This window comes from Mesocricetus auratus, unplaced genomic scaffold, assembly GCF_017639785.1.
Source record: "Mesocricetus auratus isolate SY011 unplaced genomic scaffold, BCM_Maur_2.0 Super-Scaffold_100691, whole genome shotgun sequence".
Classification (NCBI taxonomy): domain Eukaryota; kingdom Metazoa; phylum Chordata; class Mammalia; order Rodentia; family Cricetidae; genus Mesocricetus; species Mesocricetus auratus.
Genome location: NW_024429267.1, coordinates 47,811,708 through 47,831,162, shown reverse-complemented (window position 1 = coordinate 47,831,162; position 19,455 = coordinate 47,811,708). Strand labels below are relative to the sequence as shown.

At 44.5% G+C, this 19,455-nt stretch overlaps 2 protein-coding genes across 10 annotated transcripts in view; one reads left to right on the top strand and one right to left on the bottom strand.

Moving 5' to 3' along the window:
- Kif9 (kinesin family member 9) overlaps positions 1-14,171 on the bottom strand; it is a 46,013-nt gene extending 31,842 nt beyond the window's left edge. For 2 of the 8 annotated variants that reach the window (XM_040739518.1, XM_040739525.1), the window contains exons 1-6: positions 14,037-14,149; positions 12,845-13,087; positions 7,989-8,086; positions 6,924-7,089; positions 2,548-2,654; positions 1,938-2,162 (exon numbers count right to left, since the gene is read on the bottom strand). In XM_040739518.1, the coding sequence (XP_040595452.1) occupies positions 1,938-2,162; positions 2,548-2,654; positions 6,924-7,089; positions 7,989-8,086; positions 12,845-12,881 (633 nt within the window). In that variant the 5' untranslated portion in view covers positions 12,882-13,087; positions 14,037-14,149. Of the gene's footprint in view, positions 1-1,937; positions 2,163-2,547; positions 2,655-6,923; positions 7,090-7,988; positions 8,087-12,844; positions 13,088-13,594; positions 13,733-14,036 lie in introns of all 8 variants that reach the window. The other 6 variants (XM_040739519.1, XM_040739520.1, XM_040739524.1 and 3 more) reach the window with 6 other exon arrangements.
- A 182-nt stretch (positions 14,172-14,353) lies between these two features.
- Positions 14,354-19,455, top strand: part of Klhl18 (kelch like family member 18) — a 57,228-nt gene continuing 52,126 nt past the window's right edge. For both annotated transcript variants that reach the window (XM_005074984.4, XM_013117087.3), the window contains exon 1: positions 14,354-14,644. In XM_005074984.4, coding sequence (XP_005075041.2) covers positions 14,354-14,644 — 291 coding nt within the window. The remainder of the gene's footprint in view (positions 14,645-19,455) is intronic.

Here is a 19,455-nt window from a genome sequence, read left to right as displayed (position 1 = left end):
ATGCTACATTTTGAAAACTGAAAACAAGGTATCTGAGTCATTTTCCAACACTCATACCACTACGATCAGCTGGGCCTTCTGGGAAAGTGTCTTTTGAAAACTAATAAAAGGGAACCAAACAGGAATTGGTTGTATACTTTTACCACCCAATATTTGGGGTGAAGCGTACAAACTGGTATCTGTTTAAAAGTAAGAGACTATGAGAGTTGAGACAGAGGCTGGAGAGATGGCTTGGTATTAAGGGCACTTGCCACTCCTCCAGGTCTCAGGTTCAATCCCCAGCACTCACGTCAAACTGTCTCTGACTCCAGTGCCAGGGACCCAGTGCTCTCTTCTGATTTCAGTGGGTCTTGCATCCAAGTGATACACAGACATACACACAGGCAAAATGCCCATAGATATAAAATTATAAGATAAAAATAAACACTAAAAAATGTAAGAGGCTTAAGATATTCATGAACACTAAATTGGAATCAATTGCATATCCAATAACCAGAGACCTATCAGTACACAGGAATGTCAGGCAGCCAATGAAGTAATGATAAATCGTGTGTTTGTTTGCTTGCTTATTTTGGAGACAGAGTATCACTGTGTAGCTCTGGCTAGCCTGTAACTCAGACCAAACTGACTTCAAACTCAAGAGACTATCCTGCCTCCGCTCCCAAGTGTTAGGATTACGGGTATGAGTCATTGTATCCAGTTTGACAAAGAGGCTTTTTTTTTAAATTAATTTTTAAGTTAGCACATGGAATGATAGGTTTAATAGAGCATTCTCATACAGATACATAATTATGCCTTGTTTTTACTCATCACTGACAGTTTCAATAGCTGAGAAATGCAGAATCTAAAGTCATACTACGATGTAAGTCATACAGAAGCATCAATAGAAAAGTCATGCAGTGGTCAGCAAGACGGCTCAGCTGAATGGCCGATCCTGGTCTAGGCCTGTCTCTCCTAGAACAGGGCTCACATTGTGCTATGGCTATTGTGGACCATTACCACTCTCTCAACCCCATAGTGAACTTCTTTCTTTTGGTTTTTCGAGACAGGGTTTCTCTGTGGCTTTGGAGACTGTCCTGGAACTCGCTCTGTAGACCAGACTGGCCTCGAACTCACAGAGATCCGCCTGCCTCTGCCTCCCGAGTGCTGGGATTAAAGGCGTGCGCCACCAACGCCCGGCTCATAGTGAACTTCTTTATTGTAGCCTAGGCTGGCCTTAAATTCAGCCATCTTCCTGCCTTAACCTTCCAAGTGCTGGGATTACAGGAATGTACCATTACAAATGATTCAGTCTGGGCACTTTATTGAGAATGTCAAAATAAAGAAGTAAGTACACAGGAGAGGCTGGAGAGATGGCTCAGCAGCTAAGAGTGAGCACTGTTCGTGTATGGAGCCCAAATTCAGTTCCCAGCATCCACATGGGGACACTCATGACCACCTCTAAGTCAGTTTCAAAGAACCCGGTGCAATCTTCTGGCCTCTGTGGGTACTGCATACACATGCACAGACCCACACAAACACACAAACATGCATATAATTCAAAATTAAAATGTTTTTAAAAAGTAAAAAGGGGCTGGGAATATAGTTCAGCAACAGAGGACTTGCCTAGCATGTATAAAAACCTTAGCTCAGTCTTCAGCAACACAAACAACCTCATAGAAAGAGCTAGAAAGACATAATCTAAAATAGGTTTTTGTTGCTTTAAGTGAAAAACATTTTATGAATTTTGGTTCCTATTAAACACTAAGTTTTCTAAATAATAAATAAGCAAACATGAGTTTTCATTCTGATTATTAAAGTGAATAAAATATGAAAGTAGGTTAGAGGAAGATAAGGAAAGGGGGAAGGGAGAGGAGGGAGGGAGGGAGACAGGAAGAGAAGGAAGGGGTAAGGGAGGGAGAGAGGGAGGTAAGGAGGGAATTCTCTGATCATCTCACCTCGAAGAGGAGACTGAATGCGTCCTCCTCTTGACTTGTGAGATGGACGGACAAGCCCTTAATGAAGACCCCTTGAGGGCTTTCCACGATGGTCATTGGTGTGACTGAGGGTCCAACATAGGGTAGAGTGGATAGGAGATCAAACAGGTTCTCATTATAGATTTCCAAGTAGGAAACCCGTACAGTGATGGCATGTGTGGGGCGCTCTTCAATCATCCTAAAAACCTAGATGGAAATTTTTGAGGCAGAGTTCACACTGTGTCCCAGGCTGGCTGGAAAACAAATGAGTGGAAGAAGCCACAGCAAGACAATAAGGAAGATCTGGAAGCTGCATTCCCTTCATTAAAACCAGCAACAAGGGTCTTTGGAATCCTTAATTACAGGCTCACAGGCCATGGGAGCAGCAGGGGCCTGATTAGCATGCCTGCTGTGGCTTATTGTCAGTGAGGGGCCACTGGTTTTCTGGGGACACTGACTCTACTCCCAAGCCCAGTTACAGCATCCTGTCTCCAGAACCGGTGCTAGTTGTAGTTACTAGAAGTCTCTAGTAGAGAAGTACCGGAGAGAGAGGGTAGCTGTGTGGCATCCCAACCACGAGCCCATTCTCTACCTGCTGCAGGGCACGAGGGAGAATACCCCGGTGCTTATAATTCTCAGTTGCCCCCGTCATGGTGTATGTCTTGCCAGCTCCCGTCTGTCCATAACACATAATGGTACCTGCAAACATTTCAAAATACGTCTGAGTGACATCCAGAAAAATCACTTCATGGACAACTCTTGTATCCTCAGCATGCTTGGTGTCATCCAGGACTCTTTATGTGAAGGGAGCTAGTAGAAACATCCGCAGATATCAGGATTGGAAGAGAGTAAGTACACAGTCAAAACAAGAACATGTGCCCTCAGTCTACACTTCCATTCCCAGATGATCTGGTCCTAGGGTTAGGGAACATTGTGGCTGGAACTTTTCTAAAAAGAATAGGAGGGAGCTGAAGCACTAGACTCCAGACCTTCTCAAGGCCATGAACTGCACGAGTCAGAGTTAGCAAGAGATGCTCCACAGAGACAAATTTCCAGAAAGAGATGGCGTAAGAAAAGTATTCCTGTCAATGGTGAGCTTTCTGTTGACCTGTTTGAGACCTGGTCTCACATAGCCCATGCTGGCATCATGTTATGTAGCCAAGAATGACTTGAATTCCTGATACACCTGCTTCTATTGCCCAAGTACTAGGATAGCCATCCTGTGACTCTATACCTTTCTAAGAGAATTATTTATAGACTACACGTCTAGTTGTACTACGTTACTTCCAGAAAGGGGCCACCATGACTGGGCCATGACCTGTGTGTGTCCAGTTGCCTACCCTGAGAAGACTTTCATTTGTACCTTTTACAACATCATTATACTGGACTCACCTTGGGTCTTATTCCCCCTTCATCTTGAACTGGAGCTACTCCAAAGATCATGTCTGTGAATCTACATGGTAGACCTGGTGAGGCTACATTAGGCCCTGGGAGTCTGTGTTTGCCTTTGTTTCACAGGTGCTGGGAATGCTGGTAGGTTTTAAATGAGTGACCCTAATTCAGCACCTGGCTTGGAGCCAGAGACAATTAGCAATTAGCCCATACGAATGAACCAGAAGTCACTTCAGCTGGCATTCAGAGCCCATCTGTAGTTCTGTAGTACAAAGTGCCTGACTATTAGGTTTCCTAGTTCTTAATCCCCCCATTTTTATCTCCAGGCCACAGCCTCTCGGGGAATCATAAAAATATCACTGAGGACCATACACCTATGGATTACATGTAGAATACATTACAATGTTGGCACCTCAAGATTCATTGGATTTTCCTGACAAAACTGATCGAGTCTGGCTATATAATTCAAACTATTCTCAAATTCCTGATACCCTGCCTCTACCTCCCAAGTGCTGGAATTACAAGCATGCACAACCATGCCTGGCTCTCTTCGTGGACTTTTGGAGCTATGTATGTATGTAGCACAGCGATAGAACATATGTCTAACATGTGTGAGGCTCTGGGTTTGACACCTAGTACCAAGCAACCAACCAACAAATAAACCCTTGCAAAATAGAGAACACTCTAATCAGTAGCCATTAGATGGCAAAGTCTGTGAACTGCAAGTTTATTTTTATTTTGTAAGCTTTTTTTTTTTTAAAGATAGGGTCACATGTAGCTCAGGCTGGCAGCTCACTGGGAGGCAGCTGAGGATAACTTTGAACTTCTGATCCTCCTGCCTCTACTTCCAAGTGCTAGGATTACAGGAATTTGCTACTATGTCACACTCTCAATATGCTGGTTTTTTAAAATTAATTTTTAAATATATGGAATGTCTTGCCTGCATGTATATCTGTGGATCATGTGAGTACCTGGTGCCCAAAGAGGCCAAAGAGGATATTGGATCCCATCTGAACTGGAGTTACAGATGATTCTGAGCTGCCTTGTGGGAGCTGGGAATTGAACCTGGGTGCTCTAGAAGAGCAAGCAGCCAGTGCTCCAAACTGATGAGTCAATTCTCAACTCCACTTAAAAGATTTAACAAACAAAGACAAAGCAAAAGCCACATGTGACACAGACTTATAATCATAGGACTAGGGAAGCAGAGGCAGCAAAATTGTTACAAGTTCAAGGTCAACCTGGGATATACAACAAAATCCTGTTTACAAAAAAATTGATGCCAGCACTCAAGAACTCAAGAGGCAGACAGATATTTGAATATGATCAGACTGACTGACTGACACACACACACACACACACACACACACACACAGTTACAGGCCAGCCTAAGGCTACATTCACAGTGAGATCTTGTCTCAAAAAACAAACAAACAAAAAAACAAGCCAGGTGGTGGTAGCACATGCCTTTAGTCCAGTACTTGGGAGGCAGAGACAAGTAGATCTCTGAGTTCAAAGTCAGCTTGTTCTACAGAGCAAGTTCTAGGATTTCTAGGGCTACACAGAGAAACTCTCTCTTGAAAAACCAAAAAGAAAAACAAACAAAACCCACCATAAAAACTTTAAAATAGGGGCTGGAGAGATGGCTCAGCGGTTAAGAGCACAGACTGTTCTTCCAGAGGTCCTGAGTTCAATTCCCAGCACCCACATAGTGGCTCACAACCACCTTGAATGAGATCTGGTGCCCTCTGCTGGCATGCAGGCAGAAGACTGTATACACAATAAAAAAAAAACAACTTTAAAATAGCAGGGCATTGGTGGCACACATGACTTTAATCCCAACACTCAGGTGGATCTCTGAGTTTGAGGCCAGCCTGGTCTACAGAGTGAGTTCCAGGACAGCCTCCAAAACAATACAGAGAAACCCTGTTTTTTAAAAAAAGTAAACAAACAAAAAAACCTTTAAAATAATCTTTGACCAAATAAGTTCATAAAAAATTAGAGATGGCTGGAAAGGAGGGGCATTTCAGGGTCAGGGAGAAACCTGGTACAAGGGAAACTCCAGGAATCTACAAGGATGACCCCAGCTGAGACTCCGGCCAAGAGTGGATACTTAGACTGAACTGACCATCTCCTGTGATAAGGCAAGACCTCACAGGGGCTGGGACACCAACCTAGCCACACAACCTTTGACCTGCATTTTCTCCTGCCTATGGGATGTATGGTGAGTGGGGGAGGGAGGCAAGGGTGGCACAAAGATGTGGGAATGGCCAATCAGTGACTAGTCCAGCCTCAAACCCATGCCTGGAGAAGGAGCCCACCTCTGACACTGCCTGGATTGCCAGGACCCAGAGGCTGGATGGCCCAGAGGCCTAGGATAGAACCAAACATGATTGGAGGGGAAAAAAGTCAATGTAATGGAGCCTAACGATATTCTGCTACACTCATAGATTGGTGACTACCCCAGTTATATCAGAGAACCTCCTTCATCCAGTAACCGATGGAAACAGATACAAAGACCCACAGCCACACATTAGGCCACGCTTGGGGAATCCTGATAAAGAGAGGGAGGAAGGATTGTAGTAGGAGCCAGAGGGGTCAAGGACATCACAAGAAAACCTATAACTAACAACTAACCTGGCTCATAGGAGCTCTCAGTCTGAACCAACAACCAGGGAGCCTGCATGGGACGAAGCTAGGCTCTCTACCTATGTGATAGTCTTATAGCTTGGTCTACTTGTGGGACTCCTAACCATGGGAGTAGGGCCTGCCCCTTTCTGAACGGAAACAGAGGAGTGGATGGAGGGAGACAGAGGAGAAGTGTGGGGGGATGGGAGGAGAGCAGGGAGGTGAAAGTGTGGTTAAGATGTAAAATAAATAAATTAATTTCATTTTATAAATCCCCAATAAAGCTGTTTTAGGCTGGGCATGGTTGCTCATACCTTTAATCCAGCACTTAGGAGGCAGAGGCAGAGGCAGGTGGATCTCTATGAGTGTGAGGCCAGCCTGAACCACATAGTTAGTTCTAGGTCAGACACAGCTGCATAGGGAAGGAAAGAAATGGCAGATTCTAGAGATCCCCCATGGAGGGCCTCACCCTCCCTGGGGAATGGAGTGAGGATTGGGTGGGGGGCTGGGGGACTGCGGGGGGAGTGGGCCTGGAGGGGAGGGAGAGGGAGCTGGGACTGACATGGGAAGCAAGCTTGTTTTTAATTTAAATATATAATAAAAAGTGTTTAAAAAAAAAAAGAGACTGAGATTGGTCTCCTACCAACCCCCTCTCCCCAAACCAATGTTTGAGAGATTTGAAACAAGACCATAGTTGGCCATCTAAGAACCATGAAAAACCAGGGTCTTCTAACAATTCAGCAAAGGTGAGGTCTCGGAGATTGGATAGGACCATGCCTAAAATGTTACAAAGTAAATGTGTGTTCTACCACCAGACCACACACTGACAAGTGTATAATGTTAGTAAGCAAACTTATGTTTTATTTTATTCAGAATTGACTATCTCTTGTACCTCTTCCTTCAGGAGGGCCTCCTCAGAGTCCTAGATAAAACAACAATTGATTAAATTACCATTGTATCCATCAAGGGCTTGAGAAACTGCATCCCTGGCGACAGTCTCATAAACCAAGTCCTGGGAGGCGTCATGAAGAACTCCATCCAGCTTGAACGACCAGTCTGTCTGCTGGTTATTGACAACTCCTCTCCGAGTGTCTTTTTTCAAGTGAATATCAATGCTCTGCGGGGGTGGGGGGGTGGAGAGACAGGGAGAAGCCAGATGTGGGTGACACACGCCTAGAATCCCAGCCCTTGGAAGTCTGAGAAGGATCTGGAGTTTCAGGCCAGTCTTTATAGTGAGAAACGTCACAGAATGAAGAGGGTTTGGGCTATTTTTAGGAAATTTCTGTAAAAAGAATCTCTGATAGCACTCAGGAGGTAGATGGCGGCAGGTGGATCTCTGTGAGTTTAGGGCCAGTCTGATCTATATGTAGAGTTCCAGGACAGCCAGGGTTATATAGGGGAACTATATCAAATAAAAAAATAACAGGGTTACCTAGGGAGACCCTGTATCAAACAAACAAACAATCACTGATAAACGAGGACTGACTTAGAGAAAACAGAGAATGTGAAGTTTTTAGAAAGTTTTTTAGTTTTTTATTTTATATGTGTGAATGTTTTATGTGAATGTATGCATGTGTACTGCATATGTGCCTGGTATCTGCAGGGTTCAGAAAAGGGTGTCAGATCCCCTGGAACTGGAGTTACAGACAGTTGTGAGTGGTCATGTGGGTGTTGGGAATGAATCCCAAGTCTTCTGCAAGAGCAGCTAGTGCTCTTAACTACAGAGCCATCTCTCCAGTCCCCATTTGTCAGGTTCTAATTAAATCAGGGGTAGCTACAGCCCAAAAGCATAGAAGCTTTGAATTAGGCAAGAGTGGCAATGAAATTGGAAATAATGGCCCTGGCTCAGGCCCTGCTGTTTGGTACAGGTGGTGACACCCCTCTGTCCTCTGCACTGTGTCCAGGGTTGACTTCTACAAACATCTGTGAGACACTGGGAGCAATGACGGAATGGTCACATAAACTCTGAGCTGGACAAGGAAGGACTGGACAAGTGAGAGCAAACATTGCACTTACTTTGTTGTCATCTCCATATTTGATTATTTCATGAGCAAAGTCATCAGTAGGCTTGACTCGGACAAAGGCTTGAACCTTTTTCCTAGTACCCATTCTAGCTAAAGAGAAGAGAACAACAATAATTTCAGCAGTCATCATCAAATACCAACTAGAAGAGAGGTCATTTGTCAAGATCAGAATAAAAGCCTACCATGGTGTGCACGCATGTAACCCTAATACTTGGGAAGTGAAGGCAGGTGGATGAGTTCAAGGCCAGTCTTAGCTCCATTGTGAGTTGAAGGATAGCTTGGGCTAAAAGAGACCAGTTGCAACCCACCGTCACTACCCAACAAGTACATGTGCCTCCTGTCTTATAGCCTACTTTGCCATTTTCACTATGATTCCAAAGAGATTGAAATCCAAAGCAAAAAGAATGCTCCTTTTAGTGGCCTGATTTTAGCTGCTGTTTCTAGAAATGTCCTGTACTTAAGATGAACCCATTTGTGCTTTGCTTCATTTATTCTATTTTCTCTTGACATACTTGCCTGGAATACATTAAAGCCAGTTGCCTTTCCTTCATTAATAGACATTCTTTCGTGCCTGTCTCCATCAGACTAACCATATGAGAATAAATTATCTTTTAAAACGTATGTTTATTATTATTATTGGGGATGAGAGACACCTGTTTCAGCATGTGGTGGCAGTCAAAGGACACGGAGTCAGTTCTTTTCTTTCACCAAGTGGGTTCCAGGATCAGACTTATGTCCTCAGGATTCCAAGGCAAGCACTTCACTTGCTGAGCCAGCTGGATGGCCCTAGATTAAATATTCTTTTTTTAATTTAATTTTTATCTTTGTGTGTGTGTGTGTGTGTGTGTGTGTGTGAGTATAAATCACAGTGTGCAATTGCCCTTGGAGGCCAGAAGAATGAGTCTGATCTTCTGGAGCTGGAGTTACAGGCAGTAATGAGCTGCCTGACATGAGTGTTGGGAAGAGCAATAAGCATTCTTAACCACTGAATCATCTCAAGCCTCAGTTAAGTGTTCTTGATCTAGTCCATAATCCAATAGCCTTTCTTCTCTTAAATTGATGAAAAAAGATCACTCCCTTGTCCCTCTTGTTCTCCTAAAACCTGACTATATTCTCACATTTAAAAAGTCTATTTGCTTTTATTTTATGTGTATGGGTGTTTTTTCTGCATAAATGTCTATGTGCAATGTATGTGCAGTGCCTGTGGTGGCCAGAAGAGGATATTGGATTCTCCTGGAGCCAGAGTTACAGACAGTTGTAAGTCACCATGTGGGTGCTGGGAATTGAACATAGGTCCTCTGGAAGAGCAGCCAGTGCTTTTAACTGTGGAGCCATCTCTCCAGTATCCTCACAACATACATACATACATATGTACATGTGTGCATGCATGTGTAATTTGTTACAGTATAGTGACTGAAGACAAATGCTGTCCTTTTGTATATATGTTTCTCTTAAGAAACACTGATTGACCAGTATCCAGGAAGGAAGCACAGGAGGGGCTACCAGACAAGGAGAATTCTGGGGAAAGGATGCAGGGAGAGGTGGAGAGGGAGACACCATGTAGCTGCCGAAGGAATAACATGTTGGATTACAGGTAAGCCACAGCCTCATTGCAATACATAGTTTAATAGAAATGGGTTAATAATTAAGAGCAAGCTAGCCAGTAAGAAGCCTAAGCCATTGGCCAGTTTATAATTAATATAAGTCTTTGTGTTTATTTGGGGCAAAGCAGCTGTGGGACCACAGGCAGAACAGGAAATCCGTCTATAGACAAATATATATATATACATATATATATACATATATATATATATATATATGATGTATCTTTGTGGGATGAACACTTGTAAAAGAATAGAAGTGATAGGGAGGCAAGCTTAGTTAAAAAAAACCTTTTCTAACTATGAAGAGTTGTCTCATAACAGAAGAGATCTTGAGGTCCCAGAAACTCAAGGTCAAGTAAAGTCAAAATGCTCCTTGAAAGACATGTTACCAATGGTACTGGTGCACTTAATCCAGAGAGTGGATAAGCAAATAAGTGATTAAATAGGACTACGTTCAACTAATTTTGTTTTGTCTTGAGACTAGGACTCATGTATCCCAGTCTGGCCTTTTACATTTTATTTATTTATTTTTCAAATTAAACTTTAAATTAAAGTTAATTCGTTGTGTGGAAATCAGAATACACATTTGTGGGGTCAGTCCTCTCCTTCCACTTTTACATGGGTTCCAAGGATGAAACTCAGTCACCCATCTTGTCAGGCAAGTAACATCCTTTACTTATTAGTCATCTCACTGGCCCAAGGATGGCCTTTAACTCCTGATCCTCCTGTCTTTACTTCCCAAGTGCTGTATTACAGATGAATACTGTGATACCCAATTCATTTTTATGACTTTAAGGGGGAAGGAACACTTGATCACTTTTTCAAATGTCTCATGATATACTGATGATAGAAGACTAAATACTGACACAAAATCTTTGGTGCTCTAAGAAAAGAGAAGCAAAACCTACTTGCAATAATCATTAATTCTGTTAAATCTAGCTAAATCACACTAAAGAAACACAAGAAAAGCCTATGAAAATCACTAAATAATTGCTATTAGGCAAATTGGCATAGTAGAGTTTTAAACTGAGGCATTTTGGGTATGTACATGTGCACACTCACCTGTGAGTGTGTGGTAGAGTTAGAGGTAGAAACGGGATGTCTGTACTATTGATCTCCTCCTTATATTTTGAGGCAGGGTCTGTCACTGAACCCGGAGCTCACCACTTTGGTTATACTTGCTGGCCAGAAAGCCCACAAGATGCACATGTCCTTCGGCTCCAACATGAGCAGCTTTTATGTGGGAGCTAGGAATCCAAACTCCGGTCTTCACACTTGAAGCGACAAGGACTTTACCCAGTGAGACATCTCACAGCTCTAAGATGGGCCCTTCCTAAGAATCAGGTGCCTGCCTAAAATGCCAGCACTTGTGGAGGCATGAAGATCAGAAGTTCAAGGTCATACTCAGTGGCATAGTGAGTTCAAGGCCAGTGTGGGATAAACAATGACTTATCTAAAAAAAAATACCATTTGGAACTACTATTGTACAACGTACAAAACAAAATTTAAATACAATAAAGTTCCACACAGCAGGATGTAGGCTGCATTGTACACTTCCCCTTTAATTGCCCCATCAGGGTTGGGCCAGTTCAAGAAGGAATAAAGCATCTTCCCCCAAAATAACCTGAATTTTTATTGAGGGAGGAGACAGAGGAGGAGCAGAGAAGAAGATAGAGAAGGGGAAAGGAAAAACAAGCATCAATCAGCAAAAGAATTGGCTGAATTTACGAAGTTAGAGACGTGTCAGACAAAGGAAGATGATTCAGTCTTCTAACAAACTGAAGGGATGCTTAAGGATTTAAAAAAAAAACCTTTACAGGAAAACTTTCTCGTGTGAAACAGAACCTCTCCTAATATTCATAAAAATCATATAAGGGGCTGGGCGGTGGAGGCGAATGCACTTGGATCCAGCAGGTGGATCTATGAGTTTGTGACCAACTTGGTCTACAGCCAATGCTACATAGTGAGACCCTGGGTCAAACAGACTCATGAAAAGGGCACAAAGGCTCAACAAGATGGCATGGGTAGAGACACCTGAGCTTGATCCCTGCACAGTGGAAGAAGGACCCAGTTCCTCCAAGCTATCCTCTGACCTCCACACACGTTCTGGGGCACATATGGACGTGCGCACGCACACAAACAAACACACACACACTTAATAAACTAAACTAAAATATTAAAAGCATATCAAATAAGTAATAGTAACATTTTACATGTACTTTTCTAATATATGCTACCTAACAAAAATTATTTTAGATTTTAAAATTATTAATGGCTTTCACATTTCTAGACACAACTTGGGATCATTTCCTCTTCCAGTTACATTAGCCAACATCACCATGGTGTTATGTACCCTACAGAAACAAGTGCTACTTATTCTAGCTTCCAGTTTTGATGATGTGGATAAAATGAAAGCATCACCCATCATGTGGCCTGCAAGGGTCACATCGAGTAAGCAAACACAACACTCCCAAATTTGCCTATTACAGTGTGAGCACTTCCTACATCGTCAGGGTACCTGTTTCATGGAAGTCCTTTCCTAGCACTGGGGGATCTTTTAGAGGTTTTTTTTTTTTTTGGTTTTTAGAAAATTAACCTGGAAAATATTTGGGTAAGAAAAGAACGTAGCTTGGTTGAACATTTTTGCCTGCAAAACTGAGCTCTACACACAGCTCTAGCATGAACCCCAAAGGGAAGATTTCATTTCCAACTTCACTTTGATTTATATTACTTAGAAACTGAGAGCAGTGAGAAGTGACTTGTTGTTTGTGGTTTTAGATAATGTTTTCCCTGAGATAGTGTATCACAGTGTCACCTAGGCTGGCCTTGAACGCTCAATCCTCTTGCCTTAGATTCCCCAGTGTTGGGACAGCACCTCCAAATGAGAGCTGTGGTTTTTACTTAATTTCTACAGCTCTGGGAAACCCTCCCCAACACAAACCTCAAGAGCCCAGCTTCCTGCCCAGGAAGATTCCAATGCCATTGGGTATCACCTCTGGGAGGGATAACAAAGAATCCAGAGAGTTCTGGAAACAAGTTCACAGGACAGCTCAAAGAATTTTCCAGAGCTTTCCTCCTTTTCCAACAAGCACAAGCACATGCAGCCCCGAAGCTCTCCTGATGCTCACACAACCAAACATTCCTGGAGTCCCACAACCTGCAAGGAGCCTTTCCAACGACCTGCACTCCCCCCACGAGCCGACTACTCAATAGCACATCAACGCCACACGCCATCTGCACTTACTGAAATACCGATTGTTACCGTTCTTATGTCGCTTCATTTATGTGGGCTTCAGCTCCCAAATGAAATTACAAGCTGCTTGAGGACAAGGACTGTGTCTTTTGTCTCTTGTGATTCCCCCCACAAGGTTCAGCACAGCGCCCAGCACACAGCAGGTGCTCAAGGAATGGTGGTTGTTGGTGATACTCATGGCTGGAAGTCTGAGGGTGTCTGAATCTCCATAGGTGAGTCCATCTTCCGTCACTACTGAGAAAGTTCCAAGGTATACGATGTCACTCCTCTCCCACGCTACCTCTAACCCCTGAACTTGCAAGCTTTTTAAGAGGACACTTGATTTCCAGGTACAAGAAGCCACCACATTCAGTCTCTCAACACGCCCTCCCCATTAGGTAGTGTTCCTTTCTTTCCCTCAGGACATCGCTCGGAAGGCCCCGCCCCCCCTCGTCATTTGAACAAAATCCTTGGATACTTTCGGTGTGATAAAATGAGACCTCTGCGCTGAGAGATTCAGGGTTCCTTCATTTGTTTTGGGCCTGGGAAGGAGCATAATATACATGACCCATGAAGACTTTACATTTGATGGGATGATTGATAGGCACTAGCGGTCCCTATCTGCCGTGCTCTTACCTGGATCAGGGACAGAGACTGCCCAAGAAAAAGCAGCGTCTAAACCCACAACACCTACTGTATCACACCGTGAGATGAACCCAAAATTGACATCCAGGCAAAACCAGCCTCTCTCTTGTTTCTCACCCTGTGTATGGAATCCTTTTCTAATGTGTGTGTGGCAGGCGGCCTCGGTCCCATTCCCGTGCCCCTCTGGAGGGTTTTCCTCCTCTGCAGCTCGAGTGGCTCGAAGCGATGATGCCGAAGGTCTCTCCAGTTCGAAAACTGAGGAGTGAAGCGTCCGAATGACCCCTGTCACTCAACCCCGCGCCCTCTTTGTCTAAGGCGAGTCGTGGGACCCCGGTGGAGACTCGTGGGACTAGTGAACATTAGATCAGAAACTCCACGCTCCCCTAAGCCGCGATCAGGCTTGAAGGGGCTCAAGATAACGCGCTCTCTCGGGGTGCCTCGGGTTTTACAGAAAAGGGCGCTAAGAGGGGTTCGGAAGCCAGCCACTGCCCCAGCCAGGACGGATATCCCCACCAGGTTTCTCTTTACCTAACCCCACCGGCGAGTGGTTACTGCTCACCTCGCGAGGCAGCGGCACTCGGATACAGCGACCGCTACAACTGCAGCGACTCGAAGGAACAAACCCGACAGTCAGACGACCGGCTGTGTACACAGTCGCCATGGCAACGGGAAGCTTCCAGGGACTCCGGAAGTGGTGCAAAGCGATGGCGGAATCGAAGTCCACATTCCTCCGTTAAGGATACAGGTAAAGTCGGGGCTGAACAAAGAAGACCTAGATGGAATCAACTAACCTGAAAGGCTTGGAGCACCTGTGTATGCGAAACTGGGGTTTAGGTTGCGGGAAAAGAAGGCTAAGTATGAACCAGGAAGAGAGGCATGGAGACTTCCGGTGCGCAGGAATTTGGGAGTACGGCGGCCGCGCAGGGTCGTGGGATTTCTGCTTCGCGCTCCGAGCTGCCGTCGGCGTGCTCCCTTGCCCCGCCCTGGTTAGTGGGAAGCCTGCCGGCCAGGCCTGCGCAGTTGCGGCGGCCGGGGAAGATGGTGGAGGACGGCGCGGAGGAGCTGGAGGACTTGGTGCATTTCTCCGTGTCGGAGTTGCCTAGTCGTGGCTACGGCGTCATGGAGGAGATCCGGCGGCAGGGCAAGCTGTGCGACGTGACGCTCAAGGTACCGTGGTCTGGGCGGTGGCTGGCTGAGGGGAAAGGGACCGAGCGGGAAGAAAAGAGGGGTGGTGGACAGGGCAAGAGAGGACCAGCGGACTGAGGGCGGAGAGAGGTTACAGGGGAACACTGTAGGACAGAGAGCGGTGCCAAGCGCAGAGAGGGATTGAGGCCAAGTTGGGAGAGGAAAAGGGGCAGCCGTTCAGGCATTGGAAGGAAAGACTGAGAGTTGTGCCGCTGACGCCCTGAGGAAAGGAGACATTGGGGTATCCGCCTCCTTTTCTGTCACAGACAAGAGAAAATGTTCTTGCAGCCGGTCTATGGAGGAAGGGGCGGTGGCCGACTCCACATTCCGATGGGAACCACTAAACCATGCTACCTTGTCAGAAAGTCATCCCTTTGTGCTCCTTGAAGTTGGCTGTGCTGTTGTAGAGGCTAGTAAGCCTTCTCCTCGGGAGTCATTGCCTGCCCTTGGCGCTTTTAGAATCGGATCTGGAGATCTTTTGATGTGGACTGCTCTGCCCCACACTAGAAAACAGCCCACAGTCACCGCCAAAAGGTCCTGGAGGCCAGGCTAATGGGCTGCTTGGGGAGAGGGATATATTCACCACCTGTTCCCTACCAGCATTCTGGTCTGGTGTGCTTCGGATCAAGCTGGGCTGCCCCTTGACTACACTGCTGAGCCAGGTGGATGCCCTCCAGGTGGGGAGATGATGCTTGCCTGTGGTTTTTCCTGCTGTTCTTTGCCTGGAGGGAGTGTGTGCCTAACACTCCCTCTTCCTGTTTCAAAACAGCAGAAAGACACAAACACCTTTTAGCTTTTATTTTCTACTTAGTTTAGGAAACTTTACTTCTCCACATATTAGAGTCAGACTGATAGCTAGGATGGTTGTTAATAGTTTGGCACGTTGAAAAGCAAAACCATCTGAGAGTGGCTTTGGAGACAGAAATATTTGCATGAAAATACTAGGTGTAACCTTGAGCAAGTTACTTAATCTTTCTAAGCTTAAATTTTCCAAATGTGAGAATAAAGCTCACTCTTAAATCTCACTATTAGTGAGGATTGAATGAGATATTTGGTACTCTTTGTATAACACCTGCCATACCTTTTTCATCAATCCTGAAAGAAATGGTTTTCTATCAGAATACTGAACTGGCCTAGGAAGGGGCAGGATCTCCCCCCAGGTAAGACAGGGAAACCAGGAGGATTAAGAAAAATAAGATGGACTAAAGGATGCAGAAGATGGCAAGGCCACTAGAGATTTGGAAGCTGAAGAGTGACTTAATTGTGGCAGTAACATTTGAGATGAGTGGGACCAGTAAAAGCAGTAATAAGAAAGGAGTTTTGTGTTAAGATTTGGACTGGCAGTAGGTTGATCAGGTAAGGGCACTTGCTGCCAAGCCCGATGACCTGAGTTCAATCCCTGTGACCCATATAGTGGAGGGATAGAAATGACGCCTGGAAATTGCCTTCTGTCCTCCACAAGTATACCGTGCGTGCACTCAGGAGGCAGCAGCAGCCACAGCAGCAGCATAGATTAGAACTAGACGTGACTATAGACTCTTCTCTAAAGCCTCAGGAGAGCTCGATGGTTCTGGGAGCCATAGAAAGGCCTACATTCCACTACTCACAACAAGGGCTGTTCTCTTAGTTGAGTCTTTCCTCAAACTTCTGGCGAGTCCTGACTGTGTTTCAGTTAGGCAGGCGCTGAAGAACTGGTTAGAGGCTTTTTGGCACGTGATGATTTAGTAACTAGTTGCCCCCCATTAGGGCAATGGTTCTCAAACTTCGTCAGGTGACCCTGTTGTTCATTAGAGCTCACCCTAGAATTTCTGATTCATAGGTATGGCATGGGCCCTGTCAAGTTCACCAGCAATGCTATCATCTAGTACTACATTCCAAGAGCCAAGCTATAGAATAAAGGACTTGTCCTTTCAGAGTATGTGCAGAATCAATACATCTTCTTTGTATTCAGGGATGCCCTAGTTACCCAAGTCTGGAGTCACGAGTTCATCCTGCTCAGGTGTTTTTTATTAGGACAGTGGCAGAGCAGCTGCCTGCCCAGTAGAGGGGACCAGTACTGCCTGTTTTGGGCCCCTCCTCATGACACACCTTCAGAGGAGACTGGGGTTTCTAGTGCTTGGAGTTGGAGACTGTTCTGCAGTTGCTTGACCTCTGCATTGCTCAGAATTTTCCATCGGGTCAGGCACCGGCTTGTCTGATTTTCATCTTGTAATCTTATGTTGATGTTTGTCATCTCTCACTGTGCTGTGTTTTCCTTGGGAACTTTGCTGTTCTTGATGATCTGAGATGCAGTTGTGGCACAGACTCTGCACTGATCTGAATCCTGGTTCTGTCACTTCGTGGCTGACAAAACTTAAATTCCTTAATGCTAGGGAGTCAGTTTATTTCTCTGTAAATGGACAGCATCACCTACCTGAATGCTAAAGATTCAGTTACTTCATGAACTTCAAACTTCATATAATGAATGCTCAGTGAATAGTAGGTATTTGTGATTCATTGTTTGTTTGTTGTGTGTGTGTGTGTGTGTGTGTGTTTTAGATAGGATGTCACTAAGTAACCCAAGCTGGCTTTTAACCTTCTGTCTCATACCTCCCCTTCCTGAATGCTGAATACTGAATGCTGGGATTACAAGTATACACCAACATGTCTGCCTCATTTATACATGTGTGTATTAATATATTTTTATTTGTTTGTTTTATGTATGTGGATTTTTTTTCATGTACAGATATATATCTCTTGTGTGCCTGGTGCCCTTAGAGGCCAAAGAGGACATTGGATCTCGTAGAAATATAATAACAAATGATTGTGAGCTGCTGTGTGGGTGCTGGGAATCAAACCTGAGTCCTTTGGAAGAGCAGCCAGTGCTCAAAACCACAGAGCCATCTCTCCAGCCCTTAATAATAATGTTTAAAGAGATAAGATCTCAATGTGTTGAGCAAGCTGACCCAAAACTCTTGTGCTCAAGTCATCTTGCGTTTGTTTCCTAAGTAACTGGACCTATAGGTGCATACTGTTGCATCTGATTCATTAATAATAATTTAATGAGCCGGGCGGTGGTGGCGCACGCCTTTAATCCCAGCACTCGGGAGGCAGAGGCAGGTTGATCTCTGAGTTCAAGACCAAGCCTGATCTACCGAGCGAGTTCCAGGACAGCCTCCAAAACAATTCAGAGAAACCCTGTCTCAAAAAAACAAAATAAATAAATAATAATAATAATTTAATGATGTTTCCAGAGAAAGTATAAATAAATGTATGTGTTCGATTTGCAGGGTTTTGCTTTATTTTATTTGTGTTTTGTTGTTGCTGTTCTTTTGTTTTGCTTGTTTGTTTTCAAGACAGTCTCACTATGTAGCTTTGACTGTCCTAGAACTCACTCTGTAGACTAAGCTGGCTTTGAAGTCACAGAGATCCACCTGCCCCTGCCTCCTGAGTGCTGGGATTAAAGGCGTGCACCACTACCCCAGCTGTTTACATTTGTTTTTTGAGACAGGGTCTCAGGTATCCTGAGCTTGCCTTGAATTTGCTAAGTAACTGAGACTGAACTTGAATTCATGATCATCTTGTTTTTCCCAAGTATTCAGATTAAAGGCATGCCTCTCCACATTTGGTCTCGGTGTGCAGTTTTGAATTTATCTGAGTTTATTTATGCTCCTGGCCTTTAAAGAGTTTACAATCCATTGCTCTACTTCAGTACCTTACATTTAACAGTTGAGACCAAGTCCAGAAAGGACTTGTTCAAGATCACAGGCTGGATTAGGCAAAAGTAGGGTTAGATGTAGTCTCCATGCTCTTGTGTTGAGTCTTCTGTTACTGACAGTGTCTGAGCAGAATGATTTCAGTTGCTCCTTTGTGACTTTGAATTAAGCTCCATCAGTTCAACTGCAGTCCCTATTAACCTACATGCCCTCCTCTTTCCTCTCTTCCCAAGAAGGAAAGTGAGCCTTCACAGGATCTCACACCCTCTAAGTTCACTGCCAATACTTGAACTTAGATTTGCTTTGCCTTTGGAAATATTTAAACTTAAATTCCTTGATAGCCTGTTGGGTAGTTGAGTAGGAGTGTGACAGGAAAGAATAATATGTTCATTTTTTTAATCACTTTTTTTTGCCACGTGTGGAAGTACACACCTTTAATCCCAGCACCGTGGAGGTAGAGGCAGATAGATCTCTGTGAGTTCCAGACCAGAGCTACATAATGTAACCCTGTCTCTAAACTAATTAATTAAAAAGAGATAAAACCCCCTTTTTATTTTTAATAACCTGAACTTTTTACTAAAAACAAAACAGAAACCCATGGTTCTTCTCTTTGGCAAGTCCTTTTCCCTTAATGGCTAGGAGGGTAGTACAGGATTTCTTGGCAACCTATGGGATGTGATTGAGGTCTGGATAGAGCTGTTTGTATCCATGGAGGTTCTGATCTCCTCCTCCTATTTCATCTCTATGTCTCTAACAGAAGTCCAGGGTTCAGACTGTGTTTCTGGCTCATCTGGGTCCAGCAAGTTGGGCAGAAACCCAACTCCCAGATTCAGGGAGCGTTTTCCCTCATGAGATCTCAAGTCAGCAAGTGGTTTGTTTCTGTTTGCCCTTCACTCACATACCCCCTTTTTTATATTTGTGAAAGCAGAAGGGGAGAGTATCACCAAATCTGTGTATTTAGTATTCAGACCTATATGCTTAGAGGAGAGGGGGGAGGGCTGTGTGTGTGTGTGTGTGTGTGTGTGTGTGTGTGTGTGTGTGATGTGTGGGTAGGTGTGGGGGTGTATGTGGAGGTCAGAGTACAACTTTGTAGAGTCC